The sequence below is a fragment of the Ammodytes marinus genome, assembly GCF_949987685.1.
Source record: "Ammodytes marinus genome assembly, chromosome: 7".
Classification (NCBI taxonomy): Eukaryota; Metazoa; Chordata; class Actinopteri; order Uranoscopiformes; family Ammodytidae; genus Ammodytes; species Ammodytes marinus.
In genome coordinates, this window is record NC_137211.1 from 22,181,870 (window position 1) to 22,206,425 (window position 24,556).

Here is a 24,556-nt window from a genome sequence, read left to right on the forward strand (position 1 = left end):
GGGAGATTTGATTCTTGCATGTTTTTTTCCCAAAATGTTTATGAATAACATAATATACATAATATATATATTTTTTTATCGCAGTATTAACTGTAGGCAGCCCGAGCTGATTAAAGAGAAAGCTTTGGGACTGGGCAACCTGGATGGTGGTAGTCCAGATATATATATATATATATATATATATATATATATATATATATATATATATATATATATATATATATATATATATATATATATATATATATATATATATATATACTATATATAGTTCCTATATATATATATATATAGTATATATAGGAATTGCACCTGTTGGAAGTCAAAGAAGTACTATACAATAAATGGATTAACACATCTTCTCCTAATCACTTGGTATTGTGAAAAGAGTTGAGGCAGTGGATGATGCAGTCTGTAGCATCTAGCTTCTTGTCCTTGAAGGCCACCGTAGCTTCTGGAATTATTCGAACGAGCGTGGTTTCCTAGGGGACCGTTGCACTCTAGAACTTTCACCAATAGAAGCCACAGAATATTCCAATATTCCACACTGCACTAGGTACATTCTACAGTAGAACTAAGGTGGTGGTGTGATGTCATCTCTGACCTCATAAATCTCTGGTGGAAAGTCTATAAATAGGAGCTTTTTGAGACTTAAAACCAACTTCCAGGCTCCCTTTGTGGAGCCATGGAAAGCTCTGCTGGTCACTGACCTTGAGTGAGCCAGAAGTATCGTGAGGCTTGTTCGGTTTGCCTGACGCGGCCAGATGTACCTTGAGCATGGCTCGGTTTCCCTGGCAGCCAGATGTACCCTCAGCCTTGCTCGGTTTGCCTGGCCGCTCACGTCCTAGTAATGCAGGAAGCTCTTAATGCTGGATGCAGATATACGAGCAGGACGAGCTCCAGTCTCTCATGAGACTAGGGGCAACCAGAGCTTACCATTGCTGGAAGTTCATCTTTCTTTCTTTCTTTCTTTCTTTCTTTCTTTCTTTCTTTCTTTCTTTCTTTCTTTCTTTCTTTCTTTCTTTCTTTCTTTCTTTCTTTCTTTCTTTCTTTCACACACGCACACATGCACGCACGCACACACACACACACACACACACACACACACACACACACACACACACACACACACACACACACACACTCATGGCTACCACACAGGGTGCAAGATAACTAGGTTCAGTGTCTTGTCAGGGGACACATTGACATGTGGCAGGAGGCGAGGGATCGAACCCCTGCCTCCTTTCTTTCTTTCTTTCTTTCTTTCTTTCTTTCTTTCTTTCTTTCTTTCTTTCTTTCTTTCTTTCTTTCTTTCTTTCTTTCTTTCTTTCTTTCTTTCTTTCTTTCTTTCTTTCTTGTTTTCTTTATTTTTTCTGAGAGATGTCGAGTCAAACAAATCCAAAGCAAAAACAACAATACATACACAATATACAATGCAAACAAGCTGATAAAGACACAAAACAATTGAAACATTTAAACAGCAATGTAGAATGGCTGGAATTAAACGTGTGTGCACTATATATATATATTTGTTTATCAACACGGCGGATGCGCGAGCAGCACTTTTGCAGAAAGAACAATTGTTTGACTGGTTGCCATGGTTACCCGTTTGGTAGTCTGGCTGAACCGTTTCCGCCAGCGTCTATTAGCGCCTGTTGCTGGCGTTCCCGTATTGAGCTCCCCCTCAAACTAGGAAACAATTCGCTCAGTCAACCTGTGTGCTTCTGTGCAGCGCTCTCTCTCACACACTCTCTCACACACACACACACACACACACACACACACACAGAATGAATGCATTTAAATGCAGTGAGAGGAACGAAGCAGAAGAACTCTTTTGTTCAGCTATTTTTATTTTCACAGACGAGGCTGAAATAGGCTATAGACTATAGGCCTACACAGTGCATGGGCAACTGAGGGTAGCCCCATTTCCAATTGTTTTTAAATAAACTCAATACACACTGTGCATGGATGTGAAACCAGTGACTTTAAAGAGGACCTATGATGCTTTTTGACTTTTATGACCTATAAACGTTGTTATGATGATTCATAGTCATCCCTTTCATAATTTGTGACGTCGCATAAAAATTAGTGACGTGACCACGCGGATGTTTCCATGTATGGTAATGCTGTCACTTCCCTGTTCGCGTCTGCCTCGCGCCCTTATAGGTCCATGCTCGCGCTTCCCGCCACTGAAAGTGTTCCGGAAGGAAGGTAACCAATCACAACGGAGTGGGGTTTGCAGGAGGGGGGGGGGGGAGGGGAGCGGAGATGGCCGATCACAGGCGGAGGGAGCGGAGATTGCCGAAGCACACACACTCAAGTGTTGACAGGACGTGCTGGATCGCCAAAATAAGAGAAAGAGCTTCCCGAAAATCTACATAGTTTTTTGTGATGTGATTCGTGTCAGGTTGCTCTGTAGCAGTGTAAAACAAGAAATTAAGACCAGAAAAGTAGTATAATAGGTCCTCTTTAAGTATAGTTGTTTATTTTATTTAGGTTCTTCTATGTCCAAGGGCCGAAGCCTTCTATTGGCCGTAGTAATTGGGATGGGAGGTCGTTAGGTAACATTTCAGGGAGACAAAGTCTACATAAAGAGGAGGTCAACAGAACGTCAGCCCAAACTTTAGCCCCAGGACAAACAATGTATTTTCTTATTTCCATTCCATGCTCTATGTTGATTCCATTATGTTTTTGATATGTATACTTAATGCATACTTGTATAATCAAATTACACTTTTTAATAAATATACTAACTGCATACCTGTATGACCAAATAACACTATTTGGTATGTATGTATACTTACTGCTACATCATTCCGTGACATATTGATCCGCAACGCAATTGATTTCTACGGAACTCATATGATAGGAACACCATTCTGGGCATTTTGTCAAGGTTTTATTATGCCGTGTAACATTCATTGTATTGGTATTGGGGTATGAGTTTAAAACCTAAACTGCAATATTAACTAAATGTAGCGGTCTTGCTTGTTGATGAGTTTAAAAAAATAAACAGCAATATTCCGAAAAATATAGCGGTATTCCCGTTGTGTCTCTTTCTTTTGTGGTTTAAGACTCTCAATTAACCCCAAATGATAAAAAAAATAAAATAAATAAAATTGTATTATGTAATGACTTTGACAGGTCTCATCAGCCACCTGAGTAGAATCTTTGCCTCTCTGTAACTGCGTCAATTAAAAGCCATTGTTGTTTTGCAGCATTAAAGTGATAAGCTGCGGTGTGGAAGTTTGTTTTGTGTCTGTCTGTAGTCTGCGTCTCAGAAGCAGCAGGACTATACCGAATATTTCTCTTCAAGTTCAAAACAGGCATTTATATATTTTACATAGTTACAAATTTTGATCTTTGGGAGGTACACAACTGAAATGGCACACATTTGCAATGAAGAACGAGCCTTCTTAATGAATCTGTCTGGGTCAGTGGGGTGTAAAGGGTTATTATATATGTGCTTTATGCCAGAATCGTACATTGCTGAACATAAAACATATTGGGCATTAATGATTCAAGAGCATATGGCCTGTTTAATCATTATAGAAAAATAATGGATTTAGGATGGGATCAGTGTAATATACTGTAAGTGTGTTGATCACATCACAAAAGGACTGAGGATGGAAGCATATCAGTGACATTGTGTCAGTGATTACAGTAATCTAACATAGTGGTTTTGTAATGATTCGGTGGGGGTTTGGGACACAGGTGCGGACCAAGGGGTGTCTGAAAGTTATCCCAGGAGGGATAACCACTAAATCGCACAAGCGACTACAGGGGAGGGGGAGAAAACAAAAAGCACAAAGCTGTAAAGGGCTACACAGGCTACCTTTTAATATAGCAAACTAAAGCAAGAACAAAACCACCGCTGCCAAGCAGCTGAATGGATAGACCAATACTTCAACAATTATCTTCTCTAAACTCAGAGAGCACTCAGAGTGAACCTTTCACCATCGCACAGGGCAAACAATGAGCAGCACAGAGCACTGGAGTCTCAGGGCATATAACCTCTTCACACCTGGGTTCAATCAAATCAGTTTTATTTGTATAGCCCAAATATCACAAATAGACATTTGCCTCAGTGGTCTTTACATTCCATACAATATGACACCCTGCCCTTACACCCTTAGCTCGGCTGAGAAAAAAACTCCCAGTAGAAAATCCACACCGTCTCGTCACCACCAGGGAATAACCGGAAGAGGACAGACAGACAACCAATGAGCGAAGCAAAAAAACGAATTTAAAGATTTAAATATTGAACAAGCATGTGAGTAGAAAGAATACTATCCTGTATCAGCCAATCAGTGCAATCAGTGCACACACACCTGATTGCAGTGCGTGATTCAGTCACCATTCTCACAGTCACAGGGCTGAAATCTTCTGTGTCCAAACAGGTTGTTGCAGATTCCCAGGTCAGCGGTTTAAAAAGTGCTTTACCTGATGCAATATCTCTGTAGGTCACATGACTGTGTAAAGGTTGTGTGTGTTTATAAGGCTGAAATAAAGGCAGAGCCTGCTGGAAAAAGGAGCTTTTAGGTTTGCCATATTCCCAGCTTCAACATGTTTGCATCCGTGGTTCTTCTCGTGGTGGCTGTTTTGCTCCTCCTGCTCCTCTCTCAGACCAAAAGGACCAAGAATTTCCCACCTGGCCCCCGACCCCATCCCATCATTGGAAACTTGCTGCAACTCAGTCTGGAGAACCCACTTGCAGATCTGGCGAGGGTAAACTTGAATACTGTTACCAAGAGAACCTATACTTGTTTGTTATATTTATATACTGCAAATATAAACTGATGCTTACTTAAAACTTAATAATCTAAATTGCAAAAAAAAACATCTATCAGTCTTTTAATTTAAAAATCTATGTATATTTGTATTTGCCGTGTGTTCATACTGCATGAGTCTGAATTTGTAGGAATTATAAACTAGACAGCTATTTCTGTTATGTATGGCTAGGTATGGGAAATTGAAATCATGTATGTTTTTTAACACAGTTATATTCATTAGCCTTTGTTTATAAGGGGAAGTCTGGGGTCCCTTGCTAGAGCTGCTGCCTCCACAACCTGCCCTGCATAATCGGTTGACAATGAGATGAGAGGATGACAGATGCCTTTATTTAAAACCAGAAGCAGGAAAAGTACATTGACGCAGTTGTCCTGACGGCCATGCACGTCTGGTGAGCTGAGCTTTCCCCCCGGAATGACCTGGGACATTCTTTTAGAGTGACTTATTCTGTCATCACACGCTCAATTGTTTAACATTATTACAATCAAACAGTATAGAAGTGTGCTTAAATAAACTCGCTAATTCTTTCTACTGCTACTGCCAATAATAACTAGTTTATAATTGACTCATTGATTGCAGTGATGACGATGAATGCATTGAATGAAGGTCAATCACTTATGTCCCAGTAATTATAATGTACCTTGTCTCTCTACCCAGCTGGCCAAACGCTATGGTAACGTCTACAGCATTTACATTGGCCCCAGGCCCGCGATCGTACTCAATGGACTGCAGGCCTTGAAGGAAGCCCTGGTCGACAAAGGGAGTGACTTCTCTGGCAGACCACACGACCTATTGGTCAACCATGCTGTGCAATTTAAAGGTACAACACAAGTCATGGCTTTTTGTCTATGCAAAAGGATTTTTCCATTCCATTGTTTATGTCATGTACCATTGCTGATGGATATACAGTCATGTGAAAAAATTAGGACACCCCCATTAAATATTCAGTTATTCAGTACATTTTTTTCCAATATCAATGTCTAATCTTGTTTTTATTTATCTCTGGAAAATAAAGTGATCTAATTGCAGGTAAACAGCAAAAAATTAACATCGTTTTACTCATTAAACAAAAGACATCAACATAAATGCATAATCTAACTGAGGAAAAAGTTAGGACACCCTACTCCCTAATACCTAGTGTTACCCCCTTTGGCTGAAATAACTTCATTGAGACGCTTCTTGTAACCCTCTACCAGTCTCTGACATCTGTCTGAGGAAAGTTTGCCCCACTCCTCAATGCAGAATGCTTTAACCTGTGTGATGTTTGAGGGGTTTCTTGCATAGAGCCCGTTTCAAGTGACTCCACAGCATCTCAATGGGATTGAGATCTGGGCTTTGACTGGACCATTCCAGGACTCTCAATTTTTTTGTTTTTAGCAAATCCTTGGTCGATTTACTGGTACGTTTAGGGTCATTGTCATGTTGGAGGGTCCAGTTCTGCTTCAGCTCTACTTTTCTGACAGATGGTCTCACATGTTGCTGAAGCACCCTCTGATACACTATATAATTCATGATGGATTCTATGATGGTGAGCTGGTCAGGTTCTATTGAAGCAAAGCATCCCTAAACCATGGCACTTCCAGCTCCATTCTTCACAGATGGTATGAGGTTATTTTCCTGGAACGCTGTATTTGGTGAGCGCCAAACATGTCCTCTGTTCTGGTGTCCAAATAATTCAATTTTAGACTCATCTGTCCCAAGAACATTATTCCAGAAGTCCTGTTCTTTGTCTACATTCTCTCTGGCAGACTTCAGTCTGGCCTAAATGTTTCTCTTGGAGAGTAAAGGTTTCCTCCTTGCACACCTCCTGGGAAAGTTAAACTTGTGCAGTGTCTTTCTGATTGTAGACGCATGCACTTTCACATCAACAGTGGCCAGAGCCTGCTGTAGGTCCCGCAATGACATTTTAGGTGTTTTGGAAACTTCTTTTAGCATCGTGTGATCTGCTCTCGGAGTGAACTTGGTTGGACGGCCAGATCTGGCCATGTTTGCAGTTGTTTTAAATGTCCTCCAGTTGTGCACTATTTTACGGACAGTGGAATGGCTGATTTCAAAATATTTTGAGATCTTTTTAAATCCCTTACCTACGGAAGAGGATTAGGGCCACACATGAAAAAAAAAAAAAGTTCTGACTTTATTCTCAGAATTCTGACATTAATCTCAGAATTCTGACTTTAATCTCAGAATTCTGACTTTTTTTTTTCTTTTTCCTTCATGTATATAAAAAAAGTTAAAAAAAAAAAGTCAGAATTCTGAGAAAAAAGTCAGAATTCTGAGATTAAAGTCAGAATTCTGACTTTTTTCTCAGAATTCTGACATTAAAGTCAGAATTCTGAGATTAATGTCAGAATTCTGAGAAAAAAGTCAGAATTCTGACTTTAATCTCAGAATTCTGACTTTTTTTTTTCATGTATATAAAAAAAGTAAAAAAAAAAAGTCAGAATTCTGACTTTAATCTCAGAATTCTGAGAAAAAAGTCAGAATTCTGAGATTAAAGTCAGAATTCTGACTTTTTTCTCAGAATTCTGACATTAAAGTCAGAATTCGGAGATTAATGTCAGAATTCGGAGAATAAAGTCAGAACTTTTTATTTTTTTCACGTGTGGCCCTAATCCTCTTCCGTACTTACCAGACTCATAAGCTGCAAAAATCTTTTTTCTGAAGGCATCAGACATGTCTTTTGATCTCACCATGGTGTTCACTCTCACGTCAACAGTCAGGAGCACACCAAACTGAATGTATGAGGTTTAAATAGGGCAAACCTCCTTCAAAATGCTAAGTAACAATGTTCTTATCATCTGCACCTGATGTGATACACTTGTGTGTCATTTAATTTATTTTAAGTGGAAAACATGTTGGGGTGTCCTAATTTATTCCCCACCAGAAATTGCATGTTTATTTTATTACATTTTGCAGAAAGTTGCAAACAGTATTTTCTTCAGTTTTACTTGTTTAGTTATAGCCTATTATTTGAATCTCTCATTATTGTTAAAATAATTTTTTCACATGACTCCCTCACCCATTTTGTATTAATGTCAATGGGGAGTTGTTGCCCTGATGTAACCAGAGACCATACGCAGTATTGTAAGTTATGCCTCGTTTCCACCGAGTAGAGCAGGTCGGATCGGAGCGGTTCGGTCCGGGTAGTTTGGCTTTTCATTTGCCAAAAGTTGGGTAGGGTGCGGTTTAAGCGCACCTAACCGCTCTGAGCCCACTCCTCCGTAGGGGTACTAGCCGCCTGAAAGGGTGCCGAAAAGGCGGAGCTACACACTGCCGTCATTTGATTGGTCGAAATAATCATTTCCGCCATGTGTAGTCACCTCGGCTAGAGTGAAGAGAGTCTTGTATTTTGGCGAAAATGTGAGCGCGGCACTGTTTATTGTGTGGTGTTTTTCCTCGTCATTAAATAAATCAGTTGACTACACTGTGTCCCACTGCTATGATGTCACGTAGCTGCCGCAGCCAGCGCTGTTCGCTCACTGTCTCTATCAGTTGCACCGAGCCGTCTCTGTGCTCACAACAACACAGGGGGAATAAATAAAGAAGCGGCTGGTTTGACCAAGCAAAAGCGAGATACCGCTGGCTTGACCACAGTTGTTCCACAGCCCGATAGTTTGACCCACATTCTGGCAGCGGCTATCGCAGTCCAGCCTAAACCCCGCCCCACCAGTAAGGGTAGGGTCGGCGGTGGAAACAACACAGAGATTCTTAAAAGTGAGCTGTCCCGCTTTGAGCCGCTCCGACCCGACCCGCTCTACTCGGTGGAAACGAGGCATTATATTTGGTTATGTAACCCAAGAGTCTGGGTCCCATTCTCATGTAGCCTCAGCCGGCCCCCATTTATCCCACTGGATCACCAAGCGAACACATGCAACAGTTTTGGTAATTAGGGTTATCAGTAGGCTAATGAACTGCTCATCATGCTTTTAACAATGTCTGCACAATCTGAAACAACAGCATATTTCATCCCCCTTTTCTCAGCATGTTGCATTTACAGTCACAGTAAGGCTTTAGAACCTTTAGTTCGTTTTTCGGGGTCTTACTTATACACTGACATGTTACATTTTTGGTCCAGTATACTTTTATCAGCAAGCTTGCCATCTCATACCAATATAAGCCCATTCACGAGCGCGCACACGCACACGCACACGCACACACACACACACACACACACACACACACACACACACACACACACACACACCAATATTAGCCCATTCTCACACACACACACACACACACACACACACACACACACACACACACACATACACACACACACACACACAAACCAGTGTTCACAAAACAGCTGATTTCCACACAGGTTGACAGACATATTTACTCTTAGCCGAGTCTCAAAGGTTGTGTTTACTCAAAGGTTTTATACTGCTCTAAATAAGTTCCACATTAAAATGGGTATGTTTCCTTTAACAGTAAGAGGCAGATTGGTAAGGTTCACCTAAAGAAAAGAAAGTGTGTTGCAGGCACAAAATCTCAATGATTACAGTCATTGTATCCTGATGCTTATTAGTTTTGACACACACCTTATTGTGAGTCTTAGAATAATTCATAGTGACTCACCTAGCCTACTCATCAATAATGGAAGGAGTATTTATATCCTAAAACTATGAATACAACAGTTTAAAAATAAACCATTACAATTCCTTTGTTCATTATTTTAACAAAGTAATAGCACAGAAGTAGGAGCAGAAAAATGTACTTTAAGTGGAATAAGTGTCATACTCCATCTTGATAGTTTTAATGATGTTATAACATGTCACACTAATTTCTTGCTGTTATTTAGTTGAATTTAAATATGCCTAATATAACAATATAAGTAATTACACTTGGTTAATTTCCACCTCTGAATAAACTGGAAATGTAAGAAAAAGCACCCTCATTAAAAAAAATGCATAATATTATGCCAGTTAATAATGTCACTAAAACATAGAAAAAACAGAAGTACTCTCAAATCATGTTTAAAAAGTAAGTATGGCTCCATCTGGAGGTGTACTACCTAGTTGCTTTCCACCATTGGGCAGTAGTATTGATAATTACACACTGCTGAACACATTTATTTTCATCAGAATTAAATGTACTTTTCTACATAGCATTTAAGCCATCAGCTTATTGTATATATTGATGATGATGGCAGCTGCTCAAGCAGTTGTACATAATAATATGGACATAGAGACTGCACTAGAAAAGCTCTCCCCTTTTTGCATGTAGCTCCTGGAATTGTTCTATCAGATTTTAACCCTGGCTGGAGGGAGCACCGACGCTTTGGTCTGATGACCCTGAGACACTTTGGTATGGGGAAACAGTCCATGGAGAAGATCATTCTGGGACAGATATGTAGCGTCATGAAGCTATTGGAGCAAAGTATCGGTATGTATAAAAACTGATATTAAAGCTGGGGTATGTGATTTCTGATTGGTCAAAGTTAACACGAGCTGTACACTTTGACCAATCAGAGCGAGGCTCTGATTCTCTGTTCTTATTGGCTGTTGGGACTGTCCATTCACTTTGGCACGACTTTGTTGGTGTAGAGCATGTCAGGGAGGGACCATAGGGGAGGGACCAAAGAGAACAAGTGGAGCGGTTGAGGTATTTGCCATTTTCTCCCCAAATCCTCCACCCCAGTTCAAAAGATCTTCTGAACTCATAGTTCAACATCTTTATTCAACTTTCTTTCCACATATGCTTTTATAGTACTATATATATATATATATATATATATATATAGCTTTAATATATATATATATATATATAGCTTTAATATATATATATATATATATTAAAGCTGGGGTATATATATATATATATATATATATATATATATATAGTTTAAATGTATGTGATTGGATAACATTTTGGTCAAGGTCATGTCCAAAAACCATTGTTCCTGTTGTTTTTCCAGGTAATACCTTTTATCCCAACCTGCTGTTCCACAATGCAGCTTCCAACATCATCTGCCAAATTCTGTTTGCTCGGCAGTTTAACTATGAGGATGAGTTCACAAAGTTTTTTGTTAGCCTGTTTCATGATACATCCAAAATATTCCAAGGGTTCTGGGGTACGGTGAGTCACATTTTTAACAACAACACCACTCATTGATCGACACAACTAACCTCAATGAAGAATATATGTTACTTGTAAACTTTCTAAACTTACTCATTAAACACAGTGTGAGATAGACGATGAATACCGAACCCTTTTATAAAAACTGACATTTTCAAAATAAGGATTCCTGAAACATAATTATTTCTCATTTCTCTCTTCGATACAGATTTATGACTTTGTTCCAATAGTGCGCAACCTGCCACTTCCCTTTCAGAAAGCCATGAAGATGTTCAGGGTACGTAAGTGTTTATTTCGAAGACTTGCACTATGAGGAAAGCGGGGAGTCTGGCTGTCGCCGTGCCCACCCAATCAGAAGCTAAGAATGATACTGGTAATTTATTTAAAAAATTTAATTGGCTGAACAAATAAAATTACTTTTCTACACTTTTGGTTGGGTGGGCAAGACGCAAATTTGGGTGGCACAACCCTGCCCATGGCTACCACCGCCCTCGAATTCTGCCAAGGTTGATCGTAATTCTTTTAGCTTTGTCGGTATATGGTTATATATTTCATGAATAAAATGTTTGATGAACGCATTTATTTCAACCAAACTTTTTTTGGTTGCCAGGGTGCACGTGACAGACATTTGGAGTTGTTGGCTGAGACCAAAAAGACTAGAGTTCCTGATAAGCCTCGACATTTCATGGACTGCTACCTAGATGAGCTGGATAAGGTGTGTGTCTTTTTGTCAAGATGAATTATTATTTTCAGAGCAGCTGGTTTGAGCTTATTAAAGTATTAATTCACCTCTTAATTCTTCTGGTCTGCCTGCCAAGAGAGGAGATGACGGCTCATCATTTTCTGAAGACCAGCTTTGTGCGAATGTCTTGGATATTCACTATGCTGGGACTGACACGACTGCCAACACCCTGCTCGCTGCCTTCCTATACCTGATGAATTATCCAGACATACAGGGTATGTTACATGAACTTACATGAAATTTCATTTGTGGTTCCCGATCAATGAACTAGTGACTTTGATGATCCCAGAGTTTTCATATTTGAATCAATTGATGTGATTCAGTCCACCAAGTTGCACTCAGAATGAGAAAAACCTTGTATTGTGTTATCTATCTCCCTCTTTGTCCCCCTTGGTCCATGTGGACATTCTCTCCGTATTCCTCAGAGCGCTGTCAGCAGGAAATAGACAAGGTTCTTGATGGTAAAGATCAGGCCAGTTTTGAGGACAGATTCCAGATGCCCTATGTGCAGGTATTGGGATCATTAGATCCTATTCATATCATTGATGACACATCCATTTTGTGTCTGATATTTTAAATTTCAAAAGGCTGAGGAGTAAAATCTCAGTTATTCCATATAACCGAAAATATTAACTGTACTGCAGGCTGTCATTCATGAGATCCAGAGGATGGCTAACACAGTTCCTCTTGCTGTTTTCCACCGCACCATTAAAGACACAAAGTTAATGGGATACTCCATACCCAGGGTGAGTACACTTAAAATGTCCTCAAGGTGAGAGACTGCAGGCCGAAACAGAATTTGTTTTATCAAGCACTGGTCGATTTTGAGATTTGTCTATTTTACTTCCATAACATGTCTTCTTTCATACTATAAATAAAAGCTCCAAAATGTACATTAAGGTGTTTATTGTACTATACATTATCTGTACGTGTCATTCGGCCTATATTTCTCCTATACAACCATCTTTAATGGCCATTATCTCAACATAAGTTTAAATCATTCATAGATATAGATAATTCTGGAGCTTATAAAGAAGGATTTGGTCGTAGTTGTTAATTGTCTAATTTATGATATATTTTACAGATATGCACATTTACACATAATAAGTTACATAATGCCACATTTGTATATTAATTCAAACATTTCTGAAGAAATTGTAATATACTTGTTTTTATTGAAGCCATCAACTGGCAAAGTTCCATAATGATATACATAAGATGAACGTGTTACCCTATTTACCTGCAGTGTCTTATCTCTCTGTTCATAAATATTATAAAACTTTGTTAAAAATATATATTTTTAATTGTCTAGAGTAGGGGAGAATGGGGTAATGTGAGACACTTTTTATATTTGCTCCCCTCTAAGGGAGCTAAAATGATTTATCAGTCACATTTACACATTTCCCATTAATTCAGGATGTTTCCTAGAAAAGGACATTAGTAGAATGTATTCATGACAAAGGGCAGTGAAAATATGATTGTTTAAAAAAAAGTTGTCTTGTGTCTCAGTTTACCCCAGCTGTGGGGTAAACTGAGACAGACCAGAGAAATCAAGGGGGTAAACTGATCCACTTACTTTTTCCACTCTGAAACTACCAGATCAACACATGTTGTAATACTGACAGCAAGATTGAAAACCAAATATTCCAAAACTAATGTCGGACTAGTAACAGAATCATGGGGTTTGGTCAATTAAGAAAAACATTTTCTTAACACTTGAAAGTAACTGATCAAATACACCATATAATTCATATTCAATAATTAACATTCAAATGACAGATAGAACCAGTTAGATTAAAACACAGTCTGGGTTTCAGAACACAGGACCCTTAGAGCCAGCTAGTGTCTAGGAGTCAGAGCAAAGAACAAACAGAACCAGCTAGAACAGCCTGGGACTCAGAACACAGGACTAGACCCAGCTGTCATTTTCCATCTTTTGAGTCTTTGATTCATATTTTTCTGCATTTGTTTTATTGGGATCATTCATTGAATAAAGACATATTACTTAGAGTCTATCGATGTTAAAGGTCACTCTCCTGTCTCTCTCTCCCACATACATACGTGCCAAACCATGCCCTTGCTGACACCCCTTAAACCAGGGGTGTCCAAACTTTTTTCAAAGGGGGCCATATTTGAAAAATGAGAATACCTCGAGGGCCGAATGCCTCTCCTGTCATCTTTGGACCATAATAAAGTCACATAGCCTACAAATTAAATGCATTTCATCATTTTTATTTAACGATATGCAATAGCCTGCAACAGACTTTAATTTGACAATAACCAATGCTAGAAGAAAAATACTCTCTTTCACAACTTGTATACACACAAGGAACAAGCAGTGAGGAATAGCTGCCCAAGTTATTTTGAGAAGACATGTATGATTTCATGACTACTTTTTGACCATACCAAATTCACATTAACTGTATTACAACAATTGCAGTCAAATAAAAATATTGTCTTTCCTTCAATTTCATTAACTCAGAACAATAGGAAACTAACAACAATTTGACCATAAAAAATGCACATGCATAAAAATAAACTTGCAATAGGTCTCTAACAATTTGCAGATCACACCACACAAGCAAGCAGTGATAAATAGCCTTCCCAGGTTAATTTCAGAAGACATATTTCAAATTACTACTTTTTGACCATAACAAAGTTACATGAACTGTACAGTCAAACAACAATATTCTATTTTATTTCTTTAAAATGGCAGTGTAAGCCACTAGGTGAGAATAGGTTTCTACAAATCAATTAAATGTTTCTTTCAGATCTGTTGAATGACAAAAATAGCAGGTAATGCATCCTGTGAACTTATGAAATATAGGCTATTTGTCCATGAAGCTTACATTTTACCCACTCAGGAACTTCAATGTAACATTTTACATGACAGAGAAACAGGCAACTTACTGACACTAATGAGAGGGGTGATACTGAGATCTGGATTGCAGGACACGGGCCAGGTCTGGTTTGACAGCAGTGGTTGAGATGCGTAAAATGTCACGCAGGTGGGCGTCAGTTAGTCTGGACCTCAAGCGGTTCTTGTTTAAGTTCATTACAGAGAATGTCTGCTCGCACAAATAAGTGGAGCCGAACAAGCTCAGCATTCGCTTTGCAAATGTTCGCATTTCTGGGAATCTGCCTTTTTCTAGCTGACGATAAAAGTCAGTAAGTGAGAGCTGCTGCTGTCGGCCGCGCAACTCATCATCGCACTGTAGTTCAATTAGCTCCAACTGCAGCTGATGTGGGGCAGTATCCGGGTCCGCGGAGAAGGGAGATGAGAACAGTGAAATATCCTTTTCCATGCCATTAAAGTCCCGAAAGCGCCCGCTGAACTCTGCAGAGAGAGATGCGATGATAGCTGCATATCTCCCTGCTTGCGCACCGATATTCCCCGATGGCAAACTGTCCATGACCTCGCGTAGCGCAGGGAAATGTGCGGTGCTGGGCTCCCTCTGTGACAGGTGTCTTTGGAAAAGTTGGAGCTTGCTTCCAAAGGCCTTGATGTGTGCGAACAGCTGGCTCACCACTGCGTCTTTCCCTTGTAGACTGATGTTGAGCACATTCAAATGCTTTGTGATGTCGACTAAGAAAGCCAAATCTGCCAGCCAGACAGGATCCGACAGTTCTTGCATCGATTTTCCCTTTTCAGCCAAAAATTGTCCAATTTCCCTTCTGAGAGAGAAAAAGCGCTGCAGCGCTGACCCGCGGCTGAGCCATCTCACGTCGGTGTGATAGATAACGTCTCCATATTCTGCATCAATGTCGAGTAGGAACCGCTGAAATTGACGGTGGTGCAGCGCCTTGGAGCGAATGAAGTTAATAGTCTTTACCACCGGTTGCATAACATGTTCAAATTTCACACATTTAGCGCAGAGGACCTGTTGGTGAATTATGCAGTGTAGTTTAACAGCGTTGCCTCCCTGTTCGCTGACTTTGTCACATATCAGTTTTGATAAGCCCCTGTGTTCCCCAGCCATAGCGGGTGCGCCATCGGTAACAATGCCGCTAACTTTACTCCACGGCAGTTTTAAGTCATCAACAGCTGAACAGACAGAGCCAAATAAATCCACTCCTCTTGTCTGGCCTTTTAAACTTTGGAGGTCCAGCAGCTCTTCTGTAATGTTCATTTCATCATCCACTCCTCGCAAAAAAATAAGTAACTGGGCAGTGTCGGACGCGTCTGTGCTTTCATCACAGGCCAAAGAAAAAAAGTCAAAATTCACTCCCCTGTCACCCACTTGCCTTTTAACGTCCGCTGATACTTCTTCAATTCTCCTGGCCACGGTGTTGCGCGCTAGACACATGTTGGCAAACTCTTGCTGCTTATCGGGGCAAATGTTATCCACCATCGTCATGACACAGTCTTTGACAAATTCGCCCTCTGTAAAAGGCTTCCCGTGTTTAGCGATTAGCATCGCCACTTCATAGAGCTTTGGTGCTGTTTTCTATGGAGTCCCGAGCCCGGGTGAAGAGCCGCTGCTGGGAAGCTAAACCGGCTTCAAGCTGCTTTACTTTTTCTGCACGGTCGCTCCCTGTGAACTTGTCGTATGCATTAGCATGGGTTGTCTGATAGTGTCTCTTCACATTGAATTCTTTAGCAACGGCGACACTCTGTTTGCAGATAAGGCAAACGCAATTGTTTCTGCTTTCAGTAAAGAAATATTGTAAGTTCCATCGCTCCTGAAAGCGACGGTCCTCTTTGTCAACCTTGCGTTTTTTAGCTTCAGCAGCCATGATGTAGGAACATGTCCACGCTAATGCTTATTAGCCAACCTGTGGGGGGCGGGGTCAGGTTCATGGGGTCGCGGATGTGGCTAGCCGCCAGAGCCAGAATGCTGCTGCCACCATGTGGTGAAAAGAGAAATTGAAACTTCAAATTGTATTTAATGATAATTTCCATTTGACAGCTGGCGGGCCATAAACAATACATTTTCGTAAGGGAGCCGCGTGCCATAGAAAATATGAGCCCGTGCCAAAAATGGCCCGCGGGCCGGACTTTGGACATGCCTGCCTTAAACCATCAACCCCCACCTCCAGCCCACATTGTCTTTTATCTTATTCAAGCTAGTCTCCTTGCTACCTCAAATAAAATGGATTCATTAAAAGAAGGCACAGACACTGTCTCACTTTACCCCACAGCATTTGTCTCACTTTACCCCACTATCACACTTTGAGAAAAAACTACCTCTCTCAGCAAATCAGGCTAATCTTCAGTTATCATCATCACATGGTTTCATATGTTGGTAGTTCATCAACATGTGTGATAGAAGTTTTTCTACCTGAATCAATTTTCTTTGGCACAACACTCGATTAAGTTGACAGCAAGAAAATTTACTTTTACATGCAAAAAGAAAATGTTTGTGATCACCATGAGGTCCTCTCTTACATGGCCAAGGGGAAATGAGAGGGGCTTGAAAACATATATCTCACATGACCAAAAATGTGTCCCATTGCCTAGATACTGGGGGTGTCTCACATTACCCGATGGCTCACATTCCCCCGTTCTCCCCTATACAGTTTGACAGGACAGTCTCCCTCAACAGTCATATTTTTTATAGCAAGTATCTGCCGTTATGTACAGTTGTATCTCGGTTCAATATTCATATTGTGTAAAAAAACAGAGCATATCCCGCCTGATCTAAACCGATTTTCTGTCAAGTTTATCAAACTTATATGAAAATATCTTTCATTTGGATTGATGAATATGCCTGTCTCTTTTCAGGCGCTTACTGTCATGCAACTAACTCCCCAAATTACATTGTCAGGTGGATTTTGTGGATTTGGTTTTACAGGGGATATGATAACTTTTTTTTGTTTTTTTTCAGGGAACAATCGTCATCCCAAACCTGTCCTCGGTGCTGAATGAGGAAGGGCAGTGGAAATCACCCCATGAGTTCAACCCCGAAAACTTCCTCAATGACCAGGGAGAGTTTGTGAAGCAAGATGCCTTCCTGCCTTTCTCATTAGGTGAGTGAAAAGATGTTTACATTCATAGACAGACCAAAAGACTGATTGGGAGCTAGTATCGAAGAATTCAAGTTTATGTGTGGCCTTTTAACCCGCAGGTCCTCGTGTGTGTCTCGGAGAGAGTCTGGCTCGTATGGAGCTCTTCCTCATTACGGTGACTCTGCTGAGGAAGTTTAGGTTCATCTGGCCTGAGGATGCAGGAGAGCCGGACTACACTCCTGTTTACGGGGTCACCCAAACCCCCAAACCTTACTGCATGAATGTCCAACTCAGAAAAACTGTTCCAGGGCAGATGTTATCCTAATACTAGAATTGGCTTACTGAAAACTTGCAAAACTTGTTTGATATGCACAATGGATTAAATGACTATGTAATTGAAGATGGTTAAATGTATGGGGAGTGTTCATTTCTCTAATAAATTCGAGAGGAATCGTTTGATACAACTTGTGTAAGTAGAGATGTTGACCTGATGGTGACAGTAAAGGAAAGGACACAAAGTCATCAAAATTCCCAGGATGTAATCTAAAATGTTGTGAAAATGTAAGCAGTTGTCTTGATGACTTGTTCTAAATTACACAACCCAAATATATACAGTATAGTATACTTCAAATCAGCCTCACCTGACCTGCCACAATGGTGCTCATATGTCACTGCATCAATAGAATAAAAAAGTCACACTATTATGACAAGGAAAGAAGCCTCTACTGCATAATGAGATTTTTACTGACGTTGAGAAGTTTATTTGATCGATAATACTTTTTCAAATGAAATGTACAGCATGTTCACTTCATAATTTAAATACATTATGATAATTCTGTAAAATAATATTTTTTTACCAGGCCCACAGGTACACTGAACAATGCACTGTTCAGTTTCACCGGTAGCCTTTTGCGGGTTGGACAGTGGAGCATTATTGAAGCTTTTGTGTTGATACAGTATTGTTTTACTGGGCGTTCTCTTGATTGTCAGCTGGGGGCCGAGGTAGGGTTGGTCGACTTGAATGTGTGTGTGTGTGTGTGTGTGTGTGTGTGTGTGTGTCCTGACGTGGACCTTCTGTGGTGACATTCAGTTGGATGAAAGGTGTGGCAGGGAGGACAGAGAGACGAGAGCAAAATAGAAAAAGGAACCGAAAGAGCAGCAAAGATAGAGTAAAGGAGGATATATTAGGTTGTAAAGTCAAAAAATAAGTTGAAATCAGAGTCGAGGTGAGATCGTGTTGACACAGAGACATTTGGACGGACTGAAATGGAATCAAAGAGACTAAGGGTGTATTCACACAGGGAAAGTTCATATGGTTATAATATGAAGCCCTATGACAATGCCACGTTATGTGGCTTGTAGTCTACGATGTGAAACATCATTTTTACTGTATTTTTGCTGCTGGACGTGCGGCTCGCGAGAAGAATAGGCTCATGCCGACCCTCAGCTGATTAAGCTGTGTATCAGCTGGGTGTCAGTTCGGCGCAGTTCAGCTCCAAACTGACACAGGGATAGTATTGACGGTCCCGTACATGGGAAGCAAAATAAAAACACACACTTCTTGCGCAGCGGGAACCTGTTGTCACTGTGTGATGGAGACGCTCCCCTCTCCTTCATCCGATCGCTGAACACATTCAGCATTTTTACGCGTCCTCTCGATCAATTGTAATATATTGTTCTGGGCTCCCGGTCAAACCACAACTTATCGTCCTAACAATGGCGACAAAAACACTTTCCCATATGTGTGAAGCTGACGGCAATTTATCAAAAAAGAAAAGGCAAAGTGGTTCCTGCATTCGGGTCAGATCGAGTCCGGACAAATTCACACCACAAACGAACTGCAGCAGAGTGCGTTTGGAAACGCACCGAGACTACTTCTTCAGCTGGATCTCGGAGCGCTTGTTTGGTGCGCCCCCTATTGCGATTGCTGTATTCACACCTGCCTGAAAGATGCGCACCGAAGGCGGAAGTGCACCTGAGTTCGTTTCAACCAAACTAAACACGGCAGGTGTGAATACACCCTAAAACAAATTTGGGATTATCAGTAACGCAACATCAGAAGTGGAGTTTCTTAAACATGGACTAGTCTGGGAGTAGACACCAACACTACAATTTAGTTTCCTGTGAGGGTTCTTGGTAGTGGACAGGTGTCAGTATGCAGGAGTCTCCAGGGTCCTTGTATATTTTGTTACTTTGTATTAAGGGCTGAGTCCAAAGTGACAGAAAGGAATATACCACTCGTATTTTCGTTTTCCAGCTGGAATGCAGAAACGAAAATAACATCCAAATTTTCCTTTATTGTTTATTGGTACAAAACCAAAGACTAATATGACAGAAACAAGGAAACAGGAGAACGGAGAGGTATATTCCTTTCTGTCACTTTGGACTCAGCCCTAATACAAAGTAACAAAATATACACGGACCGAGATGTATAACGTCTAGGGCATTGTAAATAAGCCTCCATTGCTTTCCATTGCTATAGCCTCGTCTCCGGTCACTGTCCTTATTGTAAACATTTCACAACTCATTTATGTAATTATACAGCGGTGCATTTGGGCATTTCTAGCTTTATCACCATTCAAACAAAAAATAAACGGTGATGATTGTCGCTCGTATCGCTCTCGTCTCTTTCTGCTAATGACATGCGCAGTTGAGCGGGGAGTGACGCTGTGTGACGTAGACTGATAAGGGGCCTATACTAGTTCACATTTTCTGTTACATATTTGCACTCATTTTGGAACCTTTTTATTTGTTTTCTGACTTTTCTTCAACCAAAAGCTTAATTGATTGTTTAAGAAAACACCGGAAAATAAAGAATAATCAATAGATATTACTAGTTTTATTATATAATGCATGCATTACTATTGATGTGTTAACATGTAAGCATATACAAGGATAAGACAAAATCACAAGGTTTGTGTGAAAGAACTTCTTCAGCAAAGTAGTTATCTTTCAAATAAATGTACTTCTGTAAAGTTCAAAAGAATTAGCCTCATGGAGTAGGATTATACAGTAGCAAAGAACATCCTACTTCCAGTACTTGAGTATGTGTACTGTGGTACTATTTTACAGTTGTGCCAAGTAATAGGTAGGCTATGAGTTAAATTCATATAGTTTCAAAATAACTGGTGGTTTTGTGGGAAGGAAACTACATAATAGAATACATATTTTTATTCATGCTGTAGTGGTGAACTGTTCCTGCCAGTCGGTGGGTTTAGCTAATAGAAATGCACTTTATTTTGCAGCACCTTAACGAATCATCAGATTTTTCTCCAGAAAATAAGAAAAGCCATGAAGACATAACCATATGGAATAAAGATTGATGATGTAGTTTGAGGGGAGCTGCTAAGTCAGGAGAAAAACAACAAAAGAAGCAAATGAAGAAACATCCAACAAGGTGCGACCCTCAGACCAGCACAAGAGTAATTACACCTTCTTCCAAAGCTCACCTTGTGCATTAAGACACCTCATTGTGGGGTGTGTGTGTGTGTGTGTGTGTGTGTGTGTGTGTGTGTGTGTGTGTGTGTGTGGATGTCCTGTAAGAAACGGCTGCCTGGTTAGCCATGATTAATACACCTCTGAACAGTTATCTGTGGTTTGGGCTGTGAGGCACCAGGTCTACTGTTGTGAACCAGCACGGTATCTTCATTAATCAACGCGGGAGCTGCTGTCTAGTTAGCATTCATCATCGGCCGCATTATGATATTCAGATGATTCAGTGTGCTGAGCTGGCCTGGACAGAAAGGGGTGAATGGCCGCAATAAAAATCAATGTATGTGGTGAAAAGGCTGTTCTCAGCAGTACAGTGTCTGTACCTCAGTAATCAAGTCTTTCTCTGCAGAAATAATAAAATTCGACTTCCGCTCAAACGTTGGCCAAACAATAGAGAAGACGGTTACGTAAGGCCGTGGACAAAAGGTGAGATGGGGGCCAGAAAGAGAAGCAGAGGAGCATGCGGATGATAGCAAGCCGGAGTCAAAACCTCATCCACATAGACAGCCAGGCATTGACCAAATGTACAGTAACTAAATGCATTTTCTCCAGTTCTGAGGTATTTGTACTTTACAAGTCCCCAAGGAGTTTTCTTATGAACAAGCACACGTTATGATGCCAGTCATTGTTCTGAAAGCGCTGATGAACCCACTGAACACTCATTTGTAATAACAGCAGACAGACCCAGTAAGAGACTAGCTTGTGAACATAGTTAGCAGCTAAAGAGACACCTGTCACCCAGGAGCAGGTGGAGGCCAAAAAGAGCTAATGAAGACGAAACTGCTGGATGTGGAAACAAGAGATTCTGTGTGTGCAGGCCTAAAATATTGGTATTTATAGATAGCACACATTAATGATAGTTATCCAGAAATTTAACACATGATTACTTTTACTCTGACAATACTTTTTTATTCATTCTGAAGGAGCAGTTTAAATGCATCCCTGCTTTGTACTAGAGTATATTTATTTTGTAAATGATCTTGAGACACACACACACACACACACACACACACAGACAGACACACACAACAGTTGGTTGTAAGTGATAGTATAAATTGGTTAACCATCCCTAGTTATATGATAAGTTCCCATCACTTTAAAACGAGATCATCATATCATCATTATCACATTATAGCATGATGATATATGTCATATTATAACATAAAAAACTTTTTTTTTAGATATCCCTTGTTGCATCAATACATTGCTGTACAATGCGGCCTATTGTCTCTGTATTGTTCCAGCCAGTGTGCCCCCCCCCCCCCCCCCACATCTTCAGCGACTATCTTGTGCAGTTGTTGGGCAGTCAATTCTGCTCTCTCACCAGCTGTGCTGCAGGCCCAGGTGTAAGTTGAATTACCTCTGAAGCAAGCAGTCAATGTTAACAGCTTTCCTTGAACTTTTCTTTCGGATTTTCGTTATTGTTTTCACATTCCTGGATCAATCACAGCTGCCTTAATGCTACAGCTTTATTTTAGCAGTTGGACATCCTCTGAGCAACGTTACAGTATTTCCATATCAGAGGCGGGTACTCATGCATTACGGTGTGGTGTGGATAATGTGCTGCGTTAAAGTGAGGGATTGCGTACAGCTGAGTGATGTCATGCTCCACCAATACCCCTGTGCCTTGAGAATATTACAGTCTGAATGCTTTATTGGTAGAGAGGAGTGCAGTTATCATATTAATGGTATTAAAAGTGAGGCACAGTATTTGATAGGCAGTAGAAAAGAAAAAAGTTCTCCACAGGAGGACTACTAAGCTACTCTCAAATGTAATTGCGTTCGATGCCTGGACATCCTTTACTTTGATGTGTGCAGCTGGTGAAGGACTTTCACAAAGGTACTTCTCTGCGTTGAACACTAGAGGGCCCACTCTGCTCTCTCTCTCTTCTCCTCAGTCTGTCAACTCCAAGTATGAGAGACATACAGTAAACCATTCATCCCTGTAGTTTGAAATTAAAAGGCAACTGCTCAGAGGAGACAATGGATGCAGTATGTATTTGTGCAGGCTCTTTGTATCTCTGCTACACACTTCTTGACTGTTATGGGAAGTACTGGTATTATTACTTTTGCATTGATCTTAGTGACAGATAACAGCTTTTTCACAATAGAATTGTAAATGGAGAAGGTAACTGGAGACAATTCGCACAGCTTGAATTGGCTTCAGGAAACATACAGCAAATATAAAAGATTAAAAAATTATATATTTCTGATTTACAGGAAACAGCTACCACACTGATTAATTTTGCTCTAAGAGGTTTTTCTTTTAAGTTTATTGAGGTAAATTATGATCAAAGATCAAAGCTTGTATGCCATAAAAAAGTTACTGAGAGATGAGGTCACGCACTTATTCGTGCTTCCTGAATACAAAGCGACTTTGGAAAAGATAATGGAAAGTATTAAGCGGTCAACAATGTAAGAATTGTAAAGTATTCCATCATTACAGTTTGATATTTACACAGTTATATAATACATGCTACTAACAATGATGTCTCCCTGCCACTCCCTGGCAATCAAAAAAATACATTGCTAAGATGACCATTCACAGCACTTTCAATGATAATTTTTTAAAATGTTTTATTCGTTTTATTGAAAGTACACATAATCACGTACACATGTGTTTTTATGGAAAAAACAGTCAAAACACATGTTAAATGATACAGACAGTAGGCAGTGCTGCTCATCATGTTTTACACATAGAAAACTTGTATTGTATCTTCATATCTGTACACAGAAGAGGCAATTGCCATCTGTGTGTCACTTGTCAACACATCTGCAGTCTAATGAATACGTATATTCTTTTAAATGGCTATCTTTGAACAATTGACATACTGGCTTCTGGTAGACATCAGCACCGGTGAATGTTTGTCTTTGTGGAGGGAATAAATGGAAAGCATATTGTGGGACTTTCATTTTCTTGTGAATTAATCTTTCCTCTTAAGGCCTGAAACAATTATTTAAAAGGGAGGTTTACTTGAAGTCTCAAATACTATGTTGACAGCTCAGAGACCTCTGAAACTTGACAAGGAGACCCAACTTGACAGTGTGTTTCCATCGGACCACTGGTTTAATCTTAAGGTTTAAAAAACAAAGTAAAATCAACCTGGAAAGAATCAAGTAACTGTCTAATAACACATATTATCCTCTGAAACATAGGGAAGGACAAGTAGCACACATTGGTACTTTCAAACACAGACTAAATGTTCCTTTAATACTGTAAAACCACTGCATTTTTAAAATCTCACTTGCCCTCTATCGTGCTCATTACCTCGGCTGCTTCCTCCTCTCCTTCATTCCTCCTTCACCTCCCTTTGCCCCTCCCCCGTCTACCTGGTCCACTGTAGAGGTGGGTCTCGGCCTGGCCGCCTTTATCTGCCTTGTTCATTATAAAGGTGGGACTGTTCACTGACCTCCCCATAGCATGGCCCAGTGTAGAGATGGGACTCTATAGCATATAGCATAGAGTTAGATCTTCATACTTTCAGATGAACACATCAG

General features: G+C 40.2%; 1 protein-coding gene across 1 annotated transcript; it reads left to right on the top strand.

Moving 5' to 3' along the window:
- Nucleotides 1-4,569: 4,569 nt before the first annotated feature.
- LOC307252915 (cytochrome P450 2F2-like) lies at nt 4,570-17,891 on the top strand (the record flags this gene model as incomplete). The annotated part of the gene is made up of 11 exons (XM_080030737.1): nt 4,570-4,731; nt 5,452-5,614; nt 10,024-10,182; nt 10,715-10,875; nt 11,084-11,152; nt 11,486-11,590; nt 11,694-11,832; nt 12,043-12,128; nt 12,262-12,363; nt 17,446-17,587; nt 17,686-17,891. 11 exons carry the CDS (start codon nt 4,570-4,572, stop codon nt 17,889-17,891), a joined length of 1,494 nt encoding a protein of 497 aa, XP_079886863.1.
- Nucleotides 17,892-24,556: the final 6,665 nt, after the last annotated feature.